This window comes from Etheostoma cragini, chromosome 5 (genome assembly GCF_013103735.1).
Source record: "Etheostoma cragini isolate CJK2018 chromosome 5, CSU_Ecrag_1.0, whole genome shotgun sequence".
NCBI lineage: Eukaryota > Metazoa > Chordata > Actinopteri > Perciformes > Percidae > Etheostoma > Etheostoma cragini.
This window is the reverse complement of record NC_048411.1, coordinates 20,007,599-20,034,282: the sequence shown is the minus strand read 5'-3', so window position 1 is coordinate 20,034,282 and position 26,684 is coordinate 20,007,599. Positions and strand designations below refer to the sequence as shown.

General features: G+C 40.0%; 2 protein-coding genes across 5 annotated transcripts in view; both read left to right on the top strand.

The window, feature by feature from the left end:
- Positions 1 to 17,725, top strand: part of rasgrf2b (Ras protein-specific guanine nucleotide-releasing factor 2b) — a 43,378-nt gene extending 25,653 nt beyond the window's left edge. For 2 of the 3 annotated variants that reach the window (XM_034871847.1, XM_034871849.1), the window contains exons 13-29: positions 168 to 304; positions 848 to 930; positions 1,310 to 1,558; positions 3,363 to 3,455; positions 5,932 to 6,422; positions 7,919 to 8,044; positions 9,056 to 9,145; positions 9,457 to 9,563; positions 10,713 to 10,825; positions 11,178 to 11,238; positions 11,908 to 12,011; positions 13,889 to 13,973; positions 14,069 to 14,266; positions 14,667 to 14,746; positions 14,863 to 14,980; positions 15,060 to 15,128; positions 15,514 to 17,725. In XM_034871847.1, coding sequence (XP_034727738.1) covers positions 168 to 304; positions 848 to 930; positions 1,310 to 1,558; positions 3,363 to 3,455; positions 5,932 to 6,422; positions 7,919 to 8,044; positions 9,056 to 9,145; positions 9,457 to 9,563; positions 10,713 to 10,825; positions 11,178 to 11,238; positions 11,908 to 12,011; positions 13,889 to 13,973; positions 14,069 to 14,266; positions 14,667 to 14,746; positions 14,863 to 14,980; positions 15,060 to 15,128; positions 15,514 to 15,606 — 2,297 coding nt within the window. In that variant the 3' untranslated portion in view covers positions 15,607 to 17,725. The remainder of the gene's footprint in view (positions 1 to 167; positions 305 to 847; positions 931 to 1,309; positions 1,559 to 3,362; positions 3,456 to 5,931; positions 6,423 to 7,918; positions 8,045 to 9,055; positions 9,146 to 9,456; positions 9,564 to 10,712; positions 10,826 to 11,177; positions 11,239 to 11,907; positions 12,012 to 13,888; positions 13,974 to 14,068; positions 14,267 to 14,666; positions 14,747 to 14,862; positions 14,981 to 15,059; positions 15,129 to 15,513) is intronic. The other variant, XM_034871848.1, reaches the window with a different exon arrangement.
- A 2,221-nt stretch (positions 17,726 to 19,946) lies between these two features.
- LOC117945179 (creatine kinase U-type, mitochondrial-like) lies at positions 19,947 to 26,429 on the top strand. 2 transcript variants are annotated; one of them, XM_034872483.1, is made up of 10 exons: positions 19,947 to 20,137; positions 21,961 to 22,138; positions 22,317 to 22,515; positions 22,595 to 22,690; positions 23,062 to 23,283; positions 23,387 to 23,472; positions 24,429 to 24,552; positions 24,801 to 24,935; positions 25,036 to 25,161; positions 26,161 to 26,429. In XM_034872483.1, the coding sequence occupies exons 2-10, from the start codon at positions 21,984 to 21,986 to the stop codon at positions 26,275 to 26,277; spliced, it is 1,260 nt and encodes a 419-aa protein (XP_034728374.1). In that variant the 5' UTR covers positions 19,947 to 20,137; positions 21,961 to 21,983; the 3' UTR covers positions 26,278 to 26,429. The 2 variants fall into 2 exon arrangements, with proteins under 2 accessions (XP_034728374.1, XP_034728375.1); XM_034872484.1 differs by having other exon boundaries at positions 20,006 to 20,133; positions 21,954 to 22,138.
- The last annotated feature ends 255 nt before the right edge of the window (positions 26,430 to 26,684 follow it).

Here is a 26,684-nt window from a genome sequence, read left to right as displayed (position 1 = left end):
AATGGAGATAGCAGGTCCACTTAATTAACCCTCTGTGTGTGTGTGTGTGTGTGTGTGTGTGTGTGTGTGTGTGTGTGTACAAGCACAAGCATTTCTTTTTTACTACAATTATTTTTAAGAGGATTGCTGTATTGTAAAAAGCTCTATCATTTTCCTCTATCACACAGCTAAAGCTAGCGGTCAGGTATTTGGTCAGCTGGACTTTAAGCTCGTAGTAGAGCCTTCAGACACACCTCCATTTACTGTGGTGTTACTGGCTCCATCGCGGCAGGAGAAGGCGGCATGGACCAGTGATATTAGCCAGGTAATACACAAAGTCAAACAAACATACTAGCCAGACAAACACAGAATAACAAGAACCTCCAAATAGCAAGAGCACGTCTCCGCTGGGCATTGAGAAGGCTTGGTGATACGTAAACAGAAACACGGGTGCAGTTCCCAAGGGAGAGTTCAGCTAACTGCCTCAGTACTAACAAACAGAGTAGCAGAATACAAGCATGCCAGAGTGAATTAATTCTTAATAAAATAAAAATAAAAAATAAAAACAGTTTCAAATGGCTACTTCCCTAGAATTTTTGTGAAAATACTTCAAAAGTCTGATTAAAGGAATTGAAGGGGGGCTTCAATTCCTTTAATCAGACTTTTGAAGTATTTTCACAAAAATTCTCAGCATTTGTTTTAATTTAATTTGAGGGCACAGATAGAAAGAGTATTTCTGTTGTATGGTATTACAAACTCCACGTACCATTTTCTTTAAATTCTATATGTCGAAACAAACCCTCTCATACTGTCATCCTTTCACTTCATTCTCTCATTCCTTGTCTTCCTTTTTTCTCTGCCTCTTCAGTGTATTGATAACATCCGCTGTAATGGCTTGATGACAAGTGTATTTGAGGAGAACTCTAAAGTCACTGTGCCTCATATGATCAAGTAAGTATGTTTGTGTGTGTGTGAAGAGGATCACCCATCTCTTCATGCCAGTGTTGCAAAACATATGATGTAGCATACCTGGGTGAAAATGTTACATTCATGTTGATGTACAGTACTGTAAATTGTTAGGCTGTATGTTATGTATTATGCTTTTCATATTTTCTTTTTCTTTTTATATTTCTCCTCAAAAGTATTCTTTGGTATCCTCCTTTTTTGGAATACATGAATTTTCTTTGTTCATTTATATATTTTTTTACTTGGCTGTTTTTGCTCAGCTACTTTCATGATCTTTTCCTTGCTTATCAGCCCGGCAGTCACCCATGCTTGGTTGTGTGTGTGTGCGTGTGTGTGTTTGTGTGTGTATGTGTGTATCCATCAGATCCGATGTGCGTCTCCATAAAGATGATGTTGACATTTGCTTCAGCAAAACGCTCAACTCCTGCAAGGTCCCCCAGATCCGCTATGCCAGCGTGGAGCGGCTGCTGGAGAGGCTGACCGACCTGCGCTTCCTCTCCATAGACTTTCTCAACACCTTCCTGCACACATACAGGATTTTCACCACGGCAACGGTGGTCATGGACAAACTGGCCGACATCTACAAGAAGCCCTTCTCCTCCATACCTATCAGGTCATACAATGCAAACACAAATATGCTTTTACAAACACAATCTGGTCGTTTTTGTGTATCTGTCTATATTTGTGTTTATGTGTAAAATAAGCAAGGATGTGTGTTATGAGAGTGTTTTATTAGCTTCACCCTCTTTTTTTAAGTTCTGTGAATGATGTAGTCAGATGTGGGTCAATGTTTGGACTCTATGTCCACAAGGTTGAATACATGCTGGCTGAAATGTATACCTGCCTGTGTGTGGAGGCCAGCAAAACAGATGTTTCAACAAAGTTTTTGCACAGCCATAGTGTGAGATGGGGAGTTTCTCTCTCTCTCTTTTTCTCTACTTTATTCATGCTTTCTCTCTGATTAGGTATCTGGCCCCAGAAGAATTTTGTGTACGTATTTCTTCCTCGTTTGTATGTACAGCCTAACTCACCGTGGCCTGTAGCTGCTTTCAGTGGAATAGAACAGGGAGGACTCATCCAGAGACCAGAAGTGTGGAGGAAGGGTAGTGGCCATATGTAGGGCAATGCCGCTTTCTTATATCTGTACTTAAACAGGACATGCTTCATTTTCCCACTAATGTCATTGAAGCAGACCAAGTGTCCTTTAAGTCAAACCTTTCATCTTTTCTCTCCCTTATCCACCAGAGACCCATTAAAATAAGAGATTTATAAAGAAAAAATAATATTCTTCATTCCAATGTTTTTATTTTGGTGCTTTTCAGCAATGCTTGCTCTACATGTTCATTGCCCATTAGTCCCGACTGGAATGTTTAAAAAACTATTGGATGGATTGCCATGACAGTATATACAAAGGACAAATTCTCATGATTGATCCTAACAGCCTCAACTGTACTTTGTGTTCAGTGTGAATTAGCTAATTCTAGCATTACACCTGTTAAACATCAACGTGTTAGCATATTGACATGAGCATGTACGGTACTGTAGCTTATAGCACTGTTGTGCCTAAGCATAGCATCACATAGCCACTAGCATGGCTATAGATTCTTAAGTCTTGTTTTAACCTTATGTATTGATTTTTTTATAGCTTTTTGTACTATGTCCTTCACATTTTGTCTTGCAATTATTAGTTTTTCCATGTCTTTTATTGAGCATTTGTTGAAGAAGATTGGCGCACTACAATGACTAGAATTACATTTTGTGAGGTGGATTTCAAAGTCCCCATTTGTGTTTGTTTTTATCAAAGAGTTGCCCCCATTTTTTTTTGTTTCCCTTTAATTTCAATTCAATTTTATTTAGAGTAACATTACCTCAGAAGTTATCTTAGGACACTTTACAGAAAGAGTAGGTCTCGACCACTCTCCATAGTTTACAGATACCCAGCAATTCCCCACAAGAGCAAGCATTTGGTGTGACAGTGGTGAGGAAAAACATCCTATAACAGGCAGAAACCTCAGGCAGACCCTGGTTTGTGGTGGGTGGCCATCTGCCTGTTAGAGACTCTCTGCATGGGTCTGCCATGGACACACACATAAACACAGAGGTACACAGACTTTAACACAGCCCTATTTTCTCTTATCTCTCTTTTCTCCCATTTGGTTATGTGATTACCTGGGAGATTAAACATATGCTGCTATTCTCTCACTCACACGCTGGCTCACCTCTTCCTTAAACACACCTTACATCTTCCAAGAAATCCATCCATCATCCTTCCATCATCTTCCCTCAAACCATCTTCTATCTTCATCACATCTCCTGGTTTTGCATTTTCATGTCTCAGTCCAACCATCACCCCATCCATCTAATCATTTTTCTGTGTCATCCATCTCCCTGTCTCTTCATGTCCCCTCTAACTACAGGGCGCAGTACCACTCATTTGACCGTCTGTCAATCCTATCCATCTCTCCCGACTACAGTCTGAAGATCAAGAAGATAGCCATGGATCAGTCCAAGTAACTGACTCTTCTCTCAGTCCTTCTTTCTGTCCCTTTTTCAACTTTTCCTGCCTGTTCTTCCTCTCCTCTGGTCGTGGTCTGACACTTCACTGATGCATGACTTTCTCCTGTACTTTTTTAATATACCCGCTATTGATTTCTTTAAATGAATGGAGCAACTCACAGGGGACATCATTTCACCCGTTTGAAACATTTTAGGTTGATGATACGTACTGTAGACAGGAATGGGAGAAGTGGAATGTTTTCTTCAGTCTGCGGGCGGTCTGTAGCATGTTCTCTCAATGTAGCAACACTTCCTCAAGGCTGTTTTTTATATTCATATTGACCCCTTTTCAACATTCCTCTCAGTCGGCTTGATATAGCTTTCTCTTAAGCATCTACTGCAGCTTCAATGTTCTTCAGCATTCTTCCTCTGCTATTCATGAATCTTTTATTCCTCTGTCTGCCTTTCCTTTCTCTTATTTCAATTGGGGATGCAATTTGTTCTTCTATTTCCTGCCGAATAACTGGCTTGTGTGAATAGTGATGGATGTGTTCATCTGTGCATGATTACCCTCTCTTAATGTAGCTCTGAACTCACAACTTTCTGAGCAATGTAAATGGCATTACAAAATGCTTGTTGATTGAAGCTTTCATTTCCTGGCAAATAGGGCATTTAAATTTGGCAAATGTAGTCTGCAATAAAAGATTTATGATTTTCTTCCCTACTTACGTACTTGTATTTTTACTATGATGTTAATAATCAGGTAGCAAATCAAACTCGGTTGAAGTGAATTGCATAGTCTAGTTATTATTCTCTTTGAGTTTGTCAATTTGAGCAACCCCTTTCAAATTTCATGTAGTAATTTCATCCTTTGAATGGATAAAGAAAACGGCTAGAGTAAATTTAAGTTTATGTTAGCTTGTTCAACTACCTCCTGTTAATAAAATCTGAGGAACCATGCATACAACGTTCTAAAATTCCTACACTGTTCATCTGATGTGGGTGTAAACACTCTAAAATGAAAGCTTAAAGTCAGCCCGGTAACCGTATAGACATTGTTTTATTTCCGACCCAGTCTGTTAGAGTATAGACACAACCAAAATTAAAATTGTGTCACTGTTCATATAATTTCTGACTGCACTGTATGTGCCCACACACTCATTATAAGTCACTCTGGATAACTGCATTAGCTAAATGCCCCAAATATAACATTGAATGCCCTAAAGGAGAATTCTTATGTTTTTAATTTTTATGTTAATCTTGATCATATGCGAGTACTTTCGATTGAAAAACCCCCAACCTGAATCGATGCAGGCAACACTGAGTAGCCGCAGCTACACGTACAAGCTTCCATTCAACTAAAACAGCAGTTAACAGGGCAAGTTTTAGAGTGCCTTTATGCCTCTTAACAGACACACATGGGTGTAATGGGTGTGGTCCAAGCAATCACGGCCACAACTTGTAGTTTATATCCTCCTTGAAAATAGGTAACTGAGCACTGTAGTGGCTATGACCATATCAGTAACTACGTAACTACATGGAAACGTGCAAAATATGCATGTGGCTTGCACAGTAATAGCGTTGCTGCTAACGATAGCTCGCGCTTGGAGCAGCTGCTTCATCTGCTTGTTGCACCTCTCTGTCTGGTTCTTTCCAACTCTTATGAGGCGAGTTCTTCGTCTGTATTCTTGGTTCGAATAGATAAGGACAACCATCAAAGCCTCTTCCCTGTGTTGTATATCCGTTCTATAACTCCAAGCTTCTTCCCTTGTGAACAACTCTGTGAATAACTCAGAGTCCGCTCTTCACACACACAACAATCAAACTCAAAAGGCTCTGCTATATTCTCCTAGCTTACTAGTTACTCCAAGCTTCTTCCCTGTGCTATGCACTTCACTCACACAACTAAATTCCCAGGAGACAGCGCGAGGCAACAGCTAGCTGTTAGCTGCTATTGTTAGGTGTGTTCCCTTAGCCGGGCAGGCAGCCTTCGTCCCCGCCTTCCTTGCCTCCCGCAGCCGGCAACAATCCCATGAGCGCCCGGTGGTGTGGTGGTTGTCCTGCCTTCATAGCGACAAATTGTTGTTTATTTCCCCCTAACAAAAAGGTAATTGAGCACTGTAGTAGTTATGAACATATCGGTAACTATGTAACTACATGGAATTACCTATTTTGAGGAGGAAATAAAATGCAGTTTGTCGCCGCAAAGGCATGGAGCACACCCACCACACCACCGGGGGCTCTGGGAATTGTTGTTGGCTGTTTTCTGTGAAATCTGATTTTTTTTTTAAATCTTTGTGAATTCTTAAAAAACCCGGTATTTTTACCCTATGTATATGTCTCTAATACAGGAAAACTATCTGACACAATGACGTTGTTATTGAAACTTTTAGGCACAGAGACAAACAACCTTTCTTTTGAGCTTCTGCAATTACACATTTTCTTGGCATCCTCTTTTTTGCTAACAAATTACTTTTTACCCTTTTCTAGGTCCTTGGAGCTGTTTTTTGCCACCAATCAGAACAACAGAGGTGGCGAGCACATAAACGACAAATCTCCTCATCTTTGCCGCAAGTTCTCCTCTCCACCTCCTTTGTCCATCCAGTCCCGTACCTCTTCCCCTGTCCAAACGCGAAAGCTTTCCCTCCACTCCCCCATCACCTCCAGGGTTGGAGGCCTCGACCTAACCAGTCCTTTTTCAAACTCCAGCGTCAACCATAACACTTCCCAGTCTGCTGCCAGTAGCCCCACATCTGCCCACACCCCCCAAACCCCAACACCTCAGACCCCAACTCCAACCACCTCCTCTTCTCCTCCTCCCTCTTCCACGTCTCCCCCACCCAACAACTCCAAGCCACCGCAGGACCAAGCTCCTCCCATTCCCTTGTCCCCGGACCAGAGTCTCTGCTCGACTGCAGAGGGGGAGGATGTGCCAAAGATCGACCCATTCGGTGGCAAAGTGAGACGGAGCATCCGCAGAGGTATTTAATACTGTAGTTTCCACTTAAATAAAGTGCAAAAAACATTTATACAGCACAGAGCAGTAGGACTGTTTTTTTTTTTTTTTTTTAAATGCAATCATATTTTGCCAATGCAAAAGCAGTGTTTCCCTGCCCTCTCTGTCTGGCAAGTTTAAAGTTTGTTTCACATCCAGCAAATTGACATGTGGTCAGATATGGATAGAGGTGAGCTGATCTGCCCTGCCTCCGTGCTGTGAGGCCCATAGATCAGGCCAAGAGAGGGCTGGAACATCTGAATTGTGAAGTATTGGCAGGTGATTTAAATTTGTATTCTGTGCTTTAAATCTCTGCATTGCTGCTATGTATTCTCAATGACTTATCAACATATACAGTACAGTAGAGCCTTAATGTTGCACTGAAATGCTAAAGAGCTAAAGGTCACTCCTCAAATGAAGTGAAGTGTTCCATGTAAGAGCAAAAAAGACACTTGGTGGGACATCATTATCTCCTTACATTTGTGTGCTTGAGTCAGTTAAATCGACTTCCCACCAAACATGCTCAGATCTTCTAATGGTGTTGTTAAACAGCCCTCTTAGACTTGAGAGGGATTTTGTCAGGGCATCTGCAGCAGCACAGCAAGGACAAGCTGCAGTTAGACCATAATTAGCATGTACACACACATACAATAACAGTGTGTACATGACTGTGTGCATGTGTGGCAGCTGCTAACAGCTCACTAGGCGAAAAAGAGCCTTCAGCACTTGTACCATTATGCCACTCTCACCGCCTTTGTATTCTGTCTCCCTGTTTCTTTAGCTTTTAATCAGAAATGTATATGCTATACTGTATGTATATGTATGTACATGCAGCTATTTGCACATCCTTCTTTTTGTCTGTTGATCTTACCCTTTCTCTTGGCTTTTGTCACTCACAAATTGGCATTGTGACATTCTAACCATATTAGTAGATGTGAGTCATCAGGTGAAACTAGGCAACATTTTGGCATGTACATATTGGTATCTAAAGCAAAACACAAAGATGCATATGTAGTAGCAAGAGCATCTACAGCAGAGCTTCCTGTAATCAGGTACTGTGCGGTGTTTACTGTTTTAGGGCAAAATACAGATGCGTGACAAATGAAAGGAAAAATCTCAATAAATAATCACATTATAAATCCGGATGTTTCCATATAGGGAACAAGGGTGCACTAAATGTTTAATGAGTGTGAAAATTATGTAAAACAAGCTGTTATGTTATGACATTTACAATCACTAAATCTCCACCCAATTGTACACCTATTGTACATGTAAATGATGATATCCACTGGCTATACTACACATCTCTGCGTGTCTGTGAACTTAAGTGTAATAAAGTTCTCCTCTCCAGTAGAGCAGCAACAGTAATGGCCACCATCATGACCATAACCATCATCCTCATCATCATACTCCTCCTCCTCATCATTGTTATCATCATCATCATCATCATTATTCCTGTCTTTCTCCTCCCCTCTTGTCTAGCTGTGCTAGAGTCAGTGGCAGTGGAGAAAATCCTCCCAGAGTCTCCTCAGAGCAGTGAGGCAGGAGACATGTCTCCAAGTCGATCCCCTTCTACACCTCGACACCTCCGCTACAGACAGCCTGGAGGTAACACTGTGTGTGTGGTTTTATGACTCACAGACTAACTAAACCACAGAGCTATAGCTGGAAGCCCTCACAGTGGGCAGGGCTGTGCCCACTGCACTGCCACTCTGCCAAGCTAGGCAAAGATCCCCAACCCCGGAGACTGACATCTTTAGTACAGAAGCATAATACAAAGCTCAATTACAACCAGACAATGGCATAAATGGTCATGTGTGACTGTTTTCAATGTTTAAAAAATTAAAGGTGATGACTGATATGATCACAATGAGAAGTCTTGTATGGCTGTTGGAAATATTGCCAACAATGAGTTGAGTGTATGTATTTATGGTCTGCAATGTGCCTGTAACAACAATGACAATGTTAATGATTGGGAGTTTTGTAAGTAATGAAAAATACAGTTAACGTTGTATAGGTGAATTTACATATTTGTATTTTTCATCTAAATTTTCTCTGACGTAAATTACAAACACTAGTACAAATGGTGCCTGATGTAATGAGTACAATAGCTAAATAAACTTTTCTACATGCAAAATATTCTCTTCACGCAAATTCATGGTTTGAAATATAGTCATAGCCGCCAATTTTAACAGTGCTACACACAGCCTCTAATGACCAGATTGTGTTTTCAACATATATGTACAGTATATACTTATAGGCTATTAACAGGAATAGTATGGCAAACTTTGAAATATTTGCCATGTACGTACTCATGTGAAGAAATTATCAGAATGTTACCAAGGAAACAACTACTTGGTTATTTATCAATTTGTCACCGGAGAATCGTGGTTGCTATTAAAAGTATTTTAATTGGTAAAGTGGGCAATTTTACATTTAGTTTAAAAAAAGTCATAATACAAAAAAGTTATTTTAGTTTGCGACCCTTCAGGTTTTATTGTGTTCGTATGAAAGGAAAGTTTACTTGTGTCCACTCCTCTTGATGATTACAGCGGTAACACTTTATAACAGTATTGTTGTCGTTTATGATAATTACAGTATGTGTTTGTGTGTTTGCAGTCCAGTCAGGGGAGAACTCACGCTGCTCAGTCTCTCCTGCGTCAGCCTTTGCTATCGCCACAGCAGCAGCAGGACATGGTTCACCACCAGGCATGCACGCACGCATGCACACATGCATGCACGCTAGCATGCATGCACGCACTCTTGCACGCATGCATGCAAATACTTTACAACTACTTTAGTTGAACTTCTGCAATGTTTGAAATGAAGGATTTTTCATTTGCAATATTTTAAATTGTATTATTTTTTAAAGTCAATACTTCTTAACGCCCGACAGATTTAGCTTTTGTTGGTAAATACAGTTAAGTCCTAGATCATCATTGAAAGTTTTTTATTATGAGACAGGAATAACCTTTTCTCTCTCTTTTTTTCCTTTTTTATGTTTTTAATATTCTCCCCAGTGTTTACTAACTCTGAACGAACTTGTGATAAAGAGTTCATCATCCGCCGAGCTGCAACTAACCGAGTTCTCAACGTACTGCGGCACTGGGTTTCCAAACACTCACAGGTCTGTCTGGGCCCACAACTGTGTGCGTGCGTGCGTGCATGCATGCTTGTGTGTGTGCGTGCGTGTGTGCGTCCATGCAAGTGTGTGGTCGCTTGTTTTTGCTGGGGTGATCAAGTTTGTCTTCTCATTAAAACAGGTGTCTGATACATTCTCTCTTTGCTCCACTGCCCTCACTTGAGCATGTAAACAGCCACATGCGCACAAACTCACAGAATATTGTTGCTGTGTCAATTAATCAACCACACTTATGACGGCTTATTAATGCAGAGGAAAAGCACAAACACACACACACACACACACACACACACACACACACACACACACACACACACACACACACACACACACACACACACACACACACACACACACAATATACACCTACTCACATTTTTCTTTGGGAGGCAAAAGAACAAAAAGCTTTTTAAAACTGACCTTTGAACAAGAGTTGAATTGGTGTGGGAATAAAAACGGACAAAGAGGAGGAAAAGAAGGTGTGTATATGTATAAAATCCGACTAAATACATTTTTTTTAAACGGATATTTTGCCATGTCGTATACTGTTTTAGCTGTCTCTTTAATATCTCTAAATGTTTTGTAATGTGGTCTACTTAAAACACCAACAGTTGGACAACACAACTTGACAACTTTGACAGTATTCCTAATAAAACCACTTCACTTTCTTATGGTGTATCAGTCCCTCAACCTCAACAATTATGAAACTGTGTCAATGTGCACAAAGTTACACAAAAAGACAGTTCAAACTATTAAATTTACCATCAATTAAATGATGTTAAAAATCCCAAATTGAAATCAGTAAAATAAGGTAAGCTATCTACAAATTAAATACGCTCTTACTTTACTTATTATCACAATAAATATTAATATTATTAATTATTATTATAATATAATATTAATTATTATCTAAAATTAAATATACCATAATAAAAGATTTTGTTAACTCCTAACTTCTATCTTTGTGAAAACCAATTTGAGGTCTTAGACAGTGAGAAATATAAATATATTCTGGTTAGCTTTTACTTCTGGTCTGGTTTTAGAGTTTAGATTAATGTTAGGGTACAATAACTAATTACATATATCTAATGAGGGTCCCTTTAACTATGGAAGATCATTTGTGTTTGTGTTTAGGACTTTGAGATGAACGGGGAGCTAAAGATGTCCGTGATCTGTCTTCTGGAGGAGGTCCTCAGAGATCCGGACCTCCTGCCTCAGGAGAGAAAAGCTACTGCAAACATACTGAGGTACCACACACACACAATCATACACGTAAATATGCACACACACACACAAACATACCGAATTGGTATGAAGCACTCAAATGAAACATTTAAAAGGTGAATAAATTCTGCCATAAAATGTGTCTTGATGTATGGAAGCTTCTCTTTATTCTATTGTGTTAAGTTCTACTGTATTCTATTGTTTTTTCTATCATATTCAGTTGTACTCTGTCCAATTATATTCTGTTTTATTATATTCTGTTATATTCTACTCTTTTGCGATATGTTCTGTTTTATTCTGTATTATTCTGTTGTGGCATGTTCTGTCATTATTTGTATTCTCTTTTATTTTATTCTATTCTACTCTGTCTCCTAGTGCCCTTTCTCAGGATGAGCAGGACGATGCCCAGCTGAGGATAGAGGATATCTTACAGATGGTGAGAAAAACTGCAGTGCATTAAATCCTCGGATGAGTCATTGCAAACATATTGTCATACTTTTAAAATACACTAGTACTTATTCTTGTGGGTCAATGAAGAGGCAGTTAACTGCAGAGAAAAGAAATTCTACCTTTTGCTGCATAACGTACATCTCTTGTTATGCAGACTGGCTTAGCGATACAGCTTTAGTTTGAATTAATGGGGTTCACTATGGGATGACCTGTTGTATGAAGCCAGCATCCTGGAAGTAGTTGCACAAAATACACACCTCCCCTAACTACTTTACCAGTTCCCAAAGATAAAAAATAATCATAAGTCACTAGTGTTATTTTGGCTTAATAATGACTGGGAATCACAAACACACACACACACACACACACACACACACACACACACACACACACACACACACACACACACACACACACACACACACACACACACACACACACACACACACACTACTCACTCCTCATGCTGTAGGGGTAAAACACCCCTCGCTTGACAATGACGGTCTCCATGGAACTGTCGTAAAACATATTGTTCATAGCCAGATGCTTCATAAGTTATCTACATATCCTTTTTATCGGTGTTGATGGTGTGAATTTCTGTCTATTTTTGACTCTGTCTTTTTGTGTCCATGTGTGTGTCCGTGTGTGTGTTTAGGCGGACTGTCCAAAGGCAGAGTGTTTCGAGTCTCTCCCAGCGATGGAGTTGGCCGAGCAGATCACTCTTCTGGATCACATCGTCTTCAGAAGCATTCCTTATGAGTTAGTCCTTTTAAAACACTCTCGTGTGATCTGATTCAGGCCAAACAAAACTAAATCCCCTTTATGTGTACTGCTTGTTATGAGACCAGTTTATCATAACAGGTTTCCTAGGCAGCGCCATAGAAAAGTATACTTTTAAAGGCATTGAGGAAAACTGATGGGATGCATTTACATTTACTTAATATTAAATTTACATCAACCTATAAAATATTGAAATCACTATGTAGTAAGTTGCTGCTATGATGAAGTTTTCTCCCTCACATCAGCAACATTTGCAACAACTGCAATTTGTTTTTAGATTTTTTTGCGCTGTATATTTACGTCACCTCTCTGAAGGGGGAAGGAAACAGAGCTTGTGTGGAAGGTGGAGCGCTACCAGTTAGATCTGGTGGGGATACGTTGGAGTTTACCCTAGTAGTTTAGATCGTCGCCTCCCTACGCCTACGGATTGTTGGGGGGAAAACTGACTGTTGTTTGTTTATATGCACAAAACAGAAGCTCGGAATATTTGGCCTTCTTGAATGGAGTCCTGCATTGGGCTCAAGTAGGAGATTCCATAGTTCTGCTGGTAAACTTCAACTAGGGCAATAGAGACACCTGGAGATGCGTAATTGGGAGGAACGGCCTCCCGGATCTGAACCCCAGCAGTCATTTGTTGTAAGACTTCTGTGCTAGTCACGGATTGTCTACAACAAACACCATGTTTGAACATAAGGATGCTCAGAAGTGTAACTGGTACCAGAGCACCCTAGGCCAATGGTTGATGATCGATTTTGTGATGGCCGAATGTTTTGGACACTCTGGTGAAGAGAGGGGTGGAGCTGTCAACTAACCATCTGGTGGTGAGTTGGGTCAGTGGATGGGGAAAGACTCTGGACGGACGGGGTAAGCCCAAACAGGTAGTGTGGGTGAGCTGGGAATGTCTGGAGGAGGCCATTGTTCAAGAGATCTTTAATTCACACCTCTGGCAGAGCTTTTTTGGCATCCCTGTGGAGGTAGGTGGCATTGAACCCGAGAGTGTGAAATGTTCAGAGACTTTCGGTTGGCACTAAGGTGTTTCTGGAAAACCATCCGCCACCTCAGGAAGGGGAAACGGGGAACCATCCAAGCTGTGTACAGTAAGGACTGGACATTGTTGACCTCAACTGAGGAGGTCATTGGGCGGTGGAAGGAGCACTTTGAGGAACAACTTAATCCAACTAGCACGTCTCCCCCTTGCCTGGGAACACCTCTGGCTCCCCAAGTCAGAGCTGGCTAATGTGGACACCGGATGAGCAGTTGAAGTTGGAAGAAGATGAAAGATGGGTTCTGGAAATCATTCAGTAGCTCTAAGTTACCCTAGTTTCCTCTCCTGCTTATCAGGTAATGTGGGTGACACATACAGAGTGATTAAACTCTGTTTTAAGGCTTAAATGTGGTTGTAATTCTTCTATATAATGACATTTATCAATGCAAATACATGTCATATAGCATAGTCAAACAGGTTCAAAGCCTCACTGTGCTGCCGTCTTACATAAAAGTTTCCAAATCTTCAGTTCAGGTTTTAAAACCAGTCGAAGGAAACACAGCTAGCTTTTAAATAATTCAAACTAGAAGCATATGTGTTTTGTAGTTTGTCAAAACTTTATATTTGGCTTCATGGCAATACAAGATTTATCCAATCCAACAATAACGTAATGCACATCTAGTCCAGTTCATGAGACATGTGTCTTACTTGTGGTGTTTTAGAAATCCTTATAAACCTCTGCTGGGGATGTAATAATATCCTTAAGTCACAGGCTTTAGCTAATGTAATTTATATCTTGAAATTATTGTGCTGTATTTTAATGTGGGTGATCCCATTTTAACTTATCACGTGTCTGTCCCCTGTCTCTAAGAGAGTTCCTGGGGCAGGGCTGGATGAAGGTTGATAAGACAGAGAGGACGCCATACATCATGAAAACTACTCAACACTTTAATGATGTAAGCTCTTTCAAGATCTCAAGAACCTTTTTTACTAACCCTTCTGTAAATATCCAACACATCCTTTTATTTTTAATTTTCTTTATCTTTTGAAGATGAGTAACCTGGTGGCATCACAGATTATGACGCACACCGATGTGGGCTCGAGAGCCAACTCCATAGAGAAGTGGGTTGCTGTGGCTGACATCTGCCGCTGTCTCAACAACTACAACGGAGTCCTGGAGATCACATCCGCGCTCAATCGCAGTGCCATCTACCGTTTAAAGAAGACCTGGGCTAAAGTCAGCAAACAGGTGGAATAATTCTCCATCAGTTGTCTATACCTAACAGCTAGTGTATATAAGGCTTCCCTAAGCATGGATAATTACAAGAAAAACGTTTGGTCTCTGTAATGTCTTCAAGTGTATATAGAATTCCCGGGAAAAACAATGCAAAGTTGCATTTACCTTTATCTGTTCTTTTCTCAATTCTGATGAACACTACGTAAATCGATTAAAGTCATAATCCAATCCAATCCAATCACCAGACAGTCTGTCTCTCCACCAAGCTATGCTGCCTATTCAGGGCCATAGCAAATTCAATTTTGTCATTTTATCATTATCAAGAGTAAGTGGATTTTGGCTTAATGCAACTGTCTTGTGTCCTGTGTTAGTCTGATGATGTAAATAAATGTGGAAATCTGGTATTGTCCAGACTAAAGCCCTGATGGACAAACTACAGAAGACTGTGTCCTCTGAGGGAAGGTTTAAAAATCTGAGGGAGACCCTGAAAAAGTGAGAACTTTGCAAATCATGTTGTACACATCACACTTAAAAAATTAAAATGTGCTTTGATTGACTTTGAGACAACTTTTTACAGACATTATTTTTTTCACAATTTCTTCATCCAGCTGCAACCCTCCATGTGTGCCATACCTGGGAATGTATCTAACAGATCTGGCCTTTATTGAGGAGGGAACGCCCAATTTTACTGAGGAAGGTCTTGTTAACTTCTCCAAAATGAGGATGGTAGGAACATACATGCACAAAGGAATTATGCAAATCATCTGTACACTTTACACTGTATACTTAATACAATTTTCTTTAGATATCCCACATCATCAGAGAGATCCGACAGTTCCAACAGACTCCGTACAGAATAGAGCATCAAGCCAAGGTACTTTTTGTGAAACACACTGAATACTTTTTCCTTAAAGGAGTGCCTTTTATTTCTAAAGAACATCACCAAAGCAGCACTGAACATCATCGAATGTACAGTACATTTTAATATTAATAAATTAGAAACTTTATTCATATAGCACTGTAAAAAAATGGCTATACTACTATAAATACTACTATACTGTGACATTTTAATGACATTTTTATGACATGCTACACTACAACTTTTTATTGACATACTAGTCAAAGTTTAGATCAACTGTGAGAACTAAAATGATTTTTGAACGTATCAGCCTTTAATAAAAACAACAAAATGAAGCCATAGCTTTTGCTGGTCTGCAATTTACAATATCTGTCCGCCCTTTTTTATGTTTTCTTTCCAGGTAACCCAGTACCTTCTGGATAAGACTCTCATCATGGATGAAGAGACACTCTATGATCTCTCACTGAAGATTGAGCCCAGGCTTCCAGCATGAGTTACAGGTGTTTGTGGCCAGTAGGAGCCTGCCAAACCTGGACCCCAAAGGGCAACACACCCACGTAATCTCATCAATCAAGACGAAATCAGAAAGTTTCGAGAGTGACGTGGAAACAAATACAAGACCGATACTGACTGAAGTGAGAGAGTCAAACATGAGGCCAGTTGAACAAGCTTTTACAAGAGAGGGAGCATGAGGAGAGAACAGGCTTAGAATTTCTAAGGTGATGGATTTATTGTCTTCAAGAAGAACAAGAGAAGAAGGTTCTGCTTGCATTGCGTGAGGGTTTTTAGGAAATGGCATGTGACTGTCTCATTCCTCAGTCAAGAGGGTCGTGCACATGACATCACACTTCCTCAGACAGCCTGAGAGAGCAGAAAAGGCTGAGAGCATCAAGTGAATGGATGAAATACAGTGAATGTAACAGAGATGTAGCATATACAGATAGTGTAAGAGAGAGATGTCTGAGCTTGTGTCTCTTTGCTGTTGTCTGTGTTCTGTTACTTGTGCATTTCTGTGCCATGTCTTGGAGCAAGATCCCCAAAATATGCTTTATGTCATGATGGTCACTGCACAAAACTTGCATGATTTCAGCTTGGGATGTAACTGTCTAAATGGCCTTCAACCTGACCCCTGACCCTCTCCATAGCATGCTTTACTCTTACCGGGTTGACTTTTTAAATCACTATGCATACTCAGTGGGCTGGATATGGCAAAACGCCTTTAAGCCTTCATTATGATGTAGAAAGATAATGAAATGAACACAATTTAAAGTGGAAACATTTGATATATTTTGATAAAGTAGCCAATTTTTCCATTGATAAAACAAAGAATTCTGTATTTGTCTTAAGTCGGTCTTTGCCTAAAGATATTTGCTAAAAATGGAAAGCTCTTTCTAAAAATCATTCCAAATGAATGATACAAAATTAAAATCTTCATCAGTGCCTTCCATTAGTGTAGGTCAACTTCCCCACACTTGCCTATACAAGCGTAAAGTTTTATATAAATCCTGCTTAGAAATCCTAAGATTTCTTTTATAAATTGGACTGTAGTTTCACTTATTCAACTTCTTTTTTCAGAAAATAGTTCACATAGATTAAACAGTAGCATGTTAGTGTAAACAGTGAAGTCATTGCAGCAAATATCTCCCTCTAGTGTTTAAACATTGTTATGACCTCTACTGTCCCAAAGCTTTTGCAGAGTTTGTGTGCAGTTTGATTTCTTTAGCTTTTAGATACTGACATGTGTTGTCAGGTCCCAGTGTGTAATGCTTGGATGTAGACTGGGACAGTTTTTGCACTCTCTGAGATGTAGCTTTGCTTGAGTGACAGTACGATCGTTATTTACAATGCTATTTATTTCGTCAGATGCTGTATTTGTGTTATTTTTGTATGGTGACATATTCACACATATCAAATGATTGAAGAAATACTTTGAATTGTTATGCTGTGAATATTCATTTTATTGTCTTTTTTGTCTCTCCTGTTTTTATGTTTAATTCTAGTTTTGCATCCAAGGCTCTTGTATCGCAAGAAAATATGTTTAACTGTATCATAAAAAACAATGTCTTTTGAAAAAAATGTAGCATTTGAATAATCAGAATTTATTTTCCGTATTGTTGATATGATGAACATATAGTTGTCTTGCATGCACACAACAGCTGCATGTTGTACATGCCTGACTGGACGCTCCCTGTGCGTTCTCCCTCTGCTTCTCTATATTGTCTCTGTAGCTGCCAGGAGGCTCTCTTAAAAGGCATAGACACAATATTTTGGCCCATTTGTCTCTCCATATATCTAATGATGTCAGTCATACTCTTTAGGCTACGTCATCTGCAAAACAGTCTGTTGTTATGTTGGATGTTATGCGGGCCTAAGTGAAAACAGAGAACTTTACTCATAAAACAATTAACCTTGTTCCAGATTGATTAGAGGAAATGTTTTCAGGCTTTGCTTTTGGAAACGTGTCCTTTGCACTGCGTCTGTAGAGTGTATGGTAGTGTACGTTTTACATGTTTGTATTGAAAACATGCTATGTTTGTAGTTGAATATCATTTTTGTGTAATGTTTGCATTTTTCACGGGTAGGTTCAGGGGAAATAAATTCAACATGCCTTATGTGTTGGCGCATTTCTTTGGACTGTGCAATAATTTTGATGATATTAAGTTTCTTCGGCTTCTTTTGGCAACAACTGCCATTAATTTGAACTTCCATGTCAATTTTTCAACGTAATGAATATAGATGAACAAACAAACTATCTATACCTTCGTATGATCAAAGCACAGTTGGATTTGACCCAGAAAATATCTTCGGGGGTTTTATCAGGTGCTGAGGTCTGAGAGTGGATTGCCGTAAGAGTGTGAGTAGAATTCCCTACTCATTATTATTTCAGTAATATTACAGAAAAAAACAAAACTTTAACTGGTTCAGTTTGTGCTTGTATTATTATCGTTGTTATCCTTCCCTTTGTCAAATACTGTCCACTTGTACACTCTTAAAGCCAGCATCTGGAGCTACTGTAGATCAATATTTAAACATTCTAAACATGTCAATTCTGACGCTGCTCTTGAGATGATGAACAATTTATGAGTTTTAGATTTTGTAACTAACCCCTTAACACTCCTCTAAAATTAGCCAAAAACGCCTATCCAAGGCATACCCAAATTGGAAGCTGGAATGTTCTTGAACCATTTGTAATACATGCTGTCTGTGGTTTCTTTTGAAATGTAACACTCTGAGGTGTCTTCTCCAACAGTTAGGAGCCCTGCAAGCACTATTGGCTTTGAGTAATAGAAGTACTAGAAAATAAAAATGATGTCCCCCTGAATTATGTTTTTTACATACAATTGCCTGCAAATGATTATTTCTGGGACTTATTAGCTTGGAAACACAATAGGGCTACAAGAAGAAGTCTTACCTAGTCGCAGTTAAAATTTGATAATAATATCTCACAAAATGATCGCTAAGGGGCTAATGACATTATTTTGGCTGCTGTTGTTGGAAAGTATCACATCTTTAGGTTTAAAAGGTCAACCAAAGGTCATGCCTATTTCAAGAAAACTAGAGTATATAAAAAGTACACCACTTATACTTTGGCCGACAGTTGGATCCTTAATGAAACAGCTCCTTAACCAGAGAGAGGGTTTCACATTCACATGTACTGTGACCTGTGACCATTCTGCCACCCTGTGGTCATGAATAGCATTGTATCGTAAAGACATGACCAATATTCAAGACCTGATCTAATCTCCTCCTCGTCTTATTAACTATCTCATTCTTACAAGTTAAACAATACTTAATAATAGTTAAGTAAAAAGGGCAAAAAGAGAAGAAAAAGCTCAAATTTCTCTCCTTTAATCTCAGTTACTGATGATTTGATAGTGGAGGAGTTGTTAACTGGAGGTTGCAATTTCATGGCAAAGTATTTTAAATATATTAAATAATATTAATCCAAATTAACAATGTAAAACTGCAGGGCACTGAAGGGCCGTTGGACAATAAACGTGTGAAATGTCTTACCTTTAGATATCAATAATTATAAAGAGTGAATGATATTTAATTTACTAGCTGTGACATCAATGTGAGGTTTAAGTATGAAGAGGACATGCTGTTAAATGCGGTTTCTAAAGATAGAACAACAGACATTGATATTTTTGTTTGCACAACAGCGATAAAGAGTGAAATAGCGAGGAGCAGAGTGAGACTGACCAGACAGAGGAAGTGAAAGAGAAAAGTGGTGTGGTGTGAATCACAGTCAAGTGTTTGCAAAGTGATAAAGTCATCATTCCAAATGTTGTCGTAGAGATATGACAAGTTGGCAGAAGGCTGAAGGGTGGCAGGTGTAGGTTGTATTACGCTTTCAGTGGGAGTTGTGTAGCAGATCAACGAAACCAACTCTGTTTCTGGATAACAGTTATGTGAAGTTTACCACATCACTGCTGGTGGGACATCTTGGACCCTTTTCCAGTCAAAGACTGCAACGGCCTAGATGGATTGGATTTGAAAAACTGGGAAAAACAAGGAGATGACATTTAAATTTAGAGACACAATGCATGGTTAATGATGAATAAGTAATGAAAAAGAAGGAAGGAACCAGCCCAAGGAAAGATTTAGACATAAATACCAAATGCCACTAAGTGTGTGGACATACAGAAATGTCCATTTAGCAGCAGCCAGGAGCAAAATATTCAAGGTCTTTCATGAGTGTCATCTGTATTACAATGATAATATAATTAAATTAAATGCCTAAAAAGACCTTTGAATTTGTGTGTGTGTGTGTGTGTGTGTGTGTGTGCATGTGTGTGTTTGAGTGCATGTGTGAAGAGGCAGGTAGACATGCTGACTGACAGTATAAAGAGGATTTTCTGTCTGTCACTCAGTGAGAGGCTAAACTCAAGCCAGTGTCCCCACCTCACTGATCCCAGCTCTGTTCTTCAGCCTGCACTCACTCAGCAGATCGAGCCTCTCCGGACTGAGCTGCAGGAAACACAAAGGTCCTTCGCTGCCTCCACTCTTCAGACAAAACACCGGTGAGTGATGGCCTGTCCCTCCTCATCTCTCAGCTCTTTTCCCTTTTTCTCTGTCCTGTCTTATATGCACACATGCTTCTCTTGGAGACGTGAAGACATTGTCAACAGCAGTTGTCAGACTTTTCAAACATTACTGTCCTTGTGTTTTTGATTTAGGGTCGCTTTATTCAGAAGAAAGTGGAATATTCTGAAACAATGCATTTAATTTGTAGTGACAGTATGCATAAAGAGCTGATTATCAATATGATCATCAGTAATAGAAGTTTCACAGCACACGCAAAGAAACTTCAATCTTTTCATCAGCTGTCTTTGCCTTTTGCTTTTTACTTGCTCCAAGGGTAGACATTTACAGCACACTGTAGCCTACACAGCAGCCTCATGTATTAGGGCCTCTTAATCTGCCTGATACTAAGAGGGACCAGCCACCTGTTGTTTAAGTTGTTTGTTTCTTAAATCATTAAATCATTACATTTAACATGTGTTTCCCCATTTCAGAATTCATTTATTCTTCTAGTTTTGGAGGAGAATCCCTCTAATCCTCTTCCACCCTCTTGATTACCTTTTAACCCCTTCTACTGACCTTAAAGCAGCACTATGTAACTTTTTGCACCCTGAAATAATGTTTCCAAAACTGTTTCAATGGTCAACTCGTAACAGGGTGAATGGCACTTCTGCATTTGCTTTATTAATCTCTACCGGCCATAACCGCACATGCAAGTTTGCCAGATAGGGTAGCGGATCTGTAGTTCCAAAGAAACATAATGGGACATGTCCTCCTCCAACCGGTAGGGTCACCAAAGTGGGACAAGTTACATACTGTGGCTTTAATGTGACACATCCTATACTGCCCCTTTTTCCTCCACACTTCATTCATTCACTGTTTTTGTGTGTGTGTGTGTGTGTGTGTGTGTGTGTGTGTGTGTGTGTGTGTGTGTGGGACAGTTAACTTTGACACCCTGGTGGCTGCTTTTAGAATAATCTCATCACACAGACCTCAGAGGTAGCCTGTGTGTTACTCAAGCAATTGATAGGTTAATGCAGTTAGTACTTTGGTCTGAGTATGTACCTGTGAAGTTGTGTATTGATTACACATTAATGTAAACTTAAGATGATTGTTGAGCTGTATGACAAACAGTTGGGAGAGTATTACTAGATTCCATCTTTATCCTCACAAACTTTATCACTTTGAGAGTTAAAATTACTACTATAATGTGTTTCCTTCTCAGTACAATGGTCACAGAGCAACAAATACAAATAGAATATACAGTAGTTCAAGTGCTGCAGCATGTCAGCATTCTTTTAAATCCAAAAGCCACAACCGCTCCACCTCCAAACATGTATTTACTGCGATCCCAAAAAAGGCCCATTGTAATTGCTTGGATTACTACAACCTTACGCGGTGCTCTTATCTCACCACTGTGTGATTTGTAAAGCAAAATAACGTGGTACAACAAATACTCTTCTACATATTGTTGTCTATCTGCTTTCCTCTGTGCCTCTAGGCTGTCTGGTTTAACAATCTGATTCCAAATTATCAGCTTCTCCTAAATGCCAACCGTGACATTCAGGGAACGATGCTGCAGTGAAGTTCAGGCTTGTAGTTTAGCATGCTACAAGGTAGCACAAATACACATTAACATTTATAAGTCCAAAATGAGACTATAACCAACTATGTACAGTGTTACCACGAGCAGTAAAGTGGTAAACTCAGTTACAGTACTTTCCCATAAGAAGCAATCAGACTGGAAATCATAGTTTTTGGGGTAAATTAATCATTTTTAAAGTTGATGGAATGTCATCTTTGCCCTCTGACCTTTCACCAGGTAATAACCAAGACCACGGAATCATGGCAAACTCTTTTACCCGTATAATGTCTGGGCGTAACACGGCTGTGATTTTGGCCAGCATTGGCGCTGGCACACTGGCATCTGGATACATCTTCAGTGACAACACGGCCGCTGCTGCTGCTGCTGCTGAGAGAACAAGGCTTTATCCACCCAGGTAGATAGTTAGAAAAGTTTTTTTTTGTTTATATTCCCATTTTCCACAGGCCCTACTGAAGCAAACTAAATGTTATAACTAAAAGTGTACTTGTCTTGTAAAGGTAAGGGACTGTAAAAAGGGAGTAGTGAAGCTTCTTAATCCAAACACTAAGTTAGTTGTTGAAAACATTCTACAGCGCTGATTTCCCTGACCTGAGGAAGCACAACAACTGCATGGCAGCAGCCCTGACCCCAACCATTTATGGACGCCTGAGGGACAAGACAACCCCCAACAACTGGACCCTGGACCAGTGCATCCAAACCGGTGTGGACAACCCTGGACACCCCTTCATCAAGACTGTGGGCATGGTAGCTGGAGATGAGGAGAGCTACGAGGTTGGAGCTCATGTTTGCAGGGAGTTGTGTCTTCAGTCTAGAAATGAGGGTGAAAACTCACTTTGATTTTCCCTGTCAGGTGTTTGCTGAGCTCTTTGACCCTGTTATCAAGGATAGACACAATGGATACGACCCTCGCACAATGAAGCATCCCACTGACCTGGATGCTTCCAAGGTAACACCCACATAATAATGTATTCTTTGTTAGTCCCGCAAGGGGAAATTACAATTTACACTCTGTTGTTATTACACAGATTACACACAGGCCTGAATTACACACACATGCTCAGTACACGGACTAAAGGAGAGGTGTCAGAGTGAGGGGCTGCCCGAGCAGTTAGGGGTTCGGTGCCTTGCTCAAGAGCACCCAGGAATCTCTCCAGCTACCAGTCCACCACCATACTTTGGTTCGCACGGGGATTGAATCAGCGACCCCCTGGTTCCAAGCCCAACCCCCTAGTGACTGAGCTACTGCCACCATGCCTCTTCACTCATTTGTTCCCTGCATCCACTCAATGATCTTTTACTTCTTTTTTTTTTAATCAGATCACCTCAGGAATGTTTGATGAGCGCTACGTGCTGTCAACTCGTGTCCGTACTGGTCGTAGCATTCGTGGGCTGAGTCTTCCACCTGCCTGCTCGCGCTCTGAGCGCCGTGAGGTGGAGCGTGTGGTTGTGACAGCTCTGGCTGGCTTGAAGGGAGACCTGACTGGTCGCTACTACAGCCTGGGAGAGATGTCTGACAGAGAGCAGAAACAGCTTATTGATGTAAATCATACACACTAAGAGACAAGGTTTTGTACTCTATTTTTGATGACCAATGCCATCTAATGTCCCCCCTGATTCCTCTATCCCTTCATTGGCCAATCAGGAGCACTTCCTGTTTGATAAACCTGTGTCACCTCTGCTCACCGCAGCTGGGATGGCCAGAGATTGGCCTGATGCTCGTGGCATCTGGTAAGATTAGAAGAAACTCCTTGTAGAAGAAATACTGCTGTTTTTTTTTTAGTTTAGCTGTAGTCACTGTAGACTGCCTAGAGTGCCGAGAAACATATTTTTGAGGAGATATGCCTCAGAAGTTTGATCCAAGTTTCATTCGCAGCCATCACTAGTGGTTGGTTTGTAGGGACAACTGGAAAGACTAATATGACAACAACTTTTTGTGACCATCTTCATCCCATAACTATTTTTTTAGCAATGTAGCAGTGCCTTCTTTATACCAATTTATTATTTACTCTTTACTATTTAGGGAATTTGTGAACATTATCTGACATCTGACAGCATTGAGCACCACCACCATATAGTACAGGATCAATGTGACTGGAGAGAAGTGGGTTATTCAGCAGAATTAGATTACACTTTTTTCTGTAAAATTATTAAGGAACAGATAATGTATAAATAACAGTGTCCTCATTGCTTCAAGGCTTAAAATCACCAGAAAACAACAAGCAAATTTAGCAAATTCACACACTGCTGGAATTTAATGTGCTTTTTCATTAGTTTTACAATACATAGAAATGCTATTTTCCTATCCATGTAGTGCTTAGTACATCACTGGTAGTATCCTGAAACTTGCACTTGCAGCTCCCCATACTATAACTAATAGGTGACTTCATCTCATGTTTTAATGCCCTAATTATACCTTCACACTTTTCAAACAGCTATTTCACGTTCCTCTGCAAATTCAATCTGTTTTTTTCTCATGCTTCTCTTCTTCCTTTACTTCCATAACTCCAACTTTATTAGTCATTATTTCCTTTTTGATAAAGTAGTGTTGCCACGACCCCCACCTCCACACCTGTGTCTACATAGCCTATGACTGGCCTGACAGTTTCTCTTCTGAATAACTCAATTGTATTGCAGCTGTATTAACATGGGTATCATTGGAGTTTAATTATTCCTGATTGTCTCAGGCACAACAATGAGAAGAACTTCTTAATCTGGATCAATGAGGAGGACCACACACGGATCATATCCATGGAGAAAGGAGGAAACATGAAGAGAGTGTTTGAAAGGTTCTGCAGAGGTCTTAAACAGGTATACATGTCTTCATGTCCAGTGTGGATTGTTAAAATGTATTGCTCCATAATTGAAATAGTTCATCTATGCAATTTAACTCAGTGTAAGGTTGAGTATTGTAAAGACTTTACCTGCAGATTGTATTAAACGTAGGCTATGAAAAACAAAATATACAAAAAATCAAGAAACTGTGCTTTTCTGTTATCTTTTACATGTGTTCCAAAAAGTAAACATATAAATCTAAAGTCTTTTCTTTCAACTTTTAGGTGGAGCATCTAATTCAGGAGAGAGGCTGGGAGTTCATGTGGAATGACCGTCTGGGCTACATCCTCACTTGCCCCTCTAACCTTGGCACTGGGCTCAGGGCTGGTGTGCATATCCGCTTGCCCATCCTCAGCAGGGTAATGCAGAAAAAGAAATTCAAGTTGGACAATATATGTTCTCCTGTATTTCAGTTGTCATGACTGAAGAATGATTTACTATGTGTTGTTTATGATCTAGGACCCTCGCTTTAAAAAGATCCTGGATAACCTGAGGCTACAGAAGAGAGGCACAGGAGGCGTTGACACGGCCGCCACTGGAGACACCGTGGACGTTTCTAACCTTGACCGTCTTGGCAAGTCAGAGGTAAACACGTGAAGAGATAAGCAGCATCTGAAGTAAGAGTAGAGAAGAGCAGCAGGCAAAGAGAGTTAGAGTTGGACAGAGGACATCAGACATCCCAACAGGTGTGGGATCTGTATAAGCGTACCCACTGCTGTTCTTTAATCTGTAATCCAGACGAGATGGTGCCAGTTAAGGTTAAAGACCTCTGTCTACTTAGCAGAGCTTTTTTTCTGCTGCACTTCTTCACAAGCTGTGATTAAGGTACTACCCATCGCGGGCTGTTAAGGTCACCGAAAGTTAAGGTCAAGGTAACCTCACATTACCTGACCTATCTCCACAGCGCTGTGGAGGATGATCAGGGTTATTATTAGCACCTCTTTGGTCATGGTTGATGTTAGAGTCTGCAAAGCACATTCAATCAGAGCAAGTCCGAAACTCAGGGAGCAAAAGTAAATCGAACTTGCCATATGTCAGCAGGTTATGCGGGGGGATATAGGCATCATGTATTCTAGTTTCACACAGCTAAGAATAACAGAGAACCTAAATTTAAAGACAGCTTATAGGCATACAACTGTTACAGATTGCTTTAATTTTTCTTTTCTGACGGCATAATGTCAATGGTTAAAAAACCGTACCCTTTTGATGTCCAAAAAGACGTAAAATGTGTACTTTCTCATCTTGTTCCCAACTGTTCTTCTTTTCTATGGGAACATGAAAACCTTTCTGCAGTAAGTGAAAGGGTACTTAAGAAAGAGTAATCCACAAAACCTGGGTTTAAAAATATACTTACCAAAATCCAAAGAATTCAGCTGATTTCACTTTTTTGCTTACATAGCTCTTTTTATCAAATGCAATGAAATCCTTCAGACTCTCAGTGACACATCATGGAGAACCACTGAGTTTGCTAATTATCAGGAACACAGTAGATCACAAGTATGGATATTAATTCAAATGTAACCTGAACCTGTGTAACAACTATATACATATTGATCTTTGACACTAGTTACTATGCATTTGCAGGTTGAGCTGGTACAATTAGTGATTGATGGCGTAAATTACCTGATTGACTGTGAGAAGAGACTGGAGAGGGGGCAGGACATCAAGATCCCCTCCCCCATTTCTCCATTCAGGAAGTGAACGTCACCTCTGCTGGGAATCCTGGAATAGAGCAGGCGCTCCAACCACTGGTTCTTAAACTGTTGGTCTTACAAGATATTCATGGCATGTATACTGTAGCACTGTACTGACTAAACATGCACAATAAATTCATTACATGTACACAAATTCTAGACACAACAAACACTCTTGTATTATTTCATAGTTTTAGTGATGTTGCAGCCTCTAAAAAGAGTACCTGAGACCTGAACCATAAAAAAAACTTTAAAAAAAGCAGTCACGTATCCAGTTGGGGCTCCTTACCACATTTCAGATGTAGCAGTTCCACCAAAGAGACATTTCAAAACTTCTCAAATGGTTTACTCAAAATAACAGTTTGAGGCCAAATTATCCAACATTTAATAAAGCAGAGAACATAAGAGCAAAGT

What these genes read in the sequence shown, in the direction of transcription:
- LOC117945179 (XM_034872483.1), top strand. Translation starts at nt 21,984, where the DNA reads ATGGCAAACTCTTTTACCCGTATAATGTCTGGGCGTAACACGGCTGTG. An exon ending in CTGACCTGGATGCTTCCAAG is followed by an intron (nt 22,691 to 23,061) that starts GTAACACCCACA and finishes TTTTTTAATCAG; the next exon opens with ATCACCTCAGGAATGTTTGA. An exon ending in CCTGATGCTCGTGGCATCTG is followed by an intron (nt 23,473 to 24,428) that starts GTAAGATTAGAA and finishes TGATTGTCTCAG; the next exon opens with GCACAACAATGAGAAGAACT.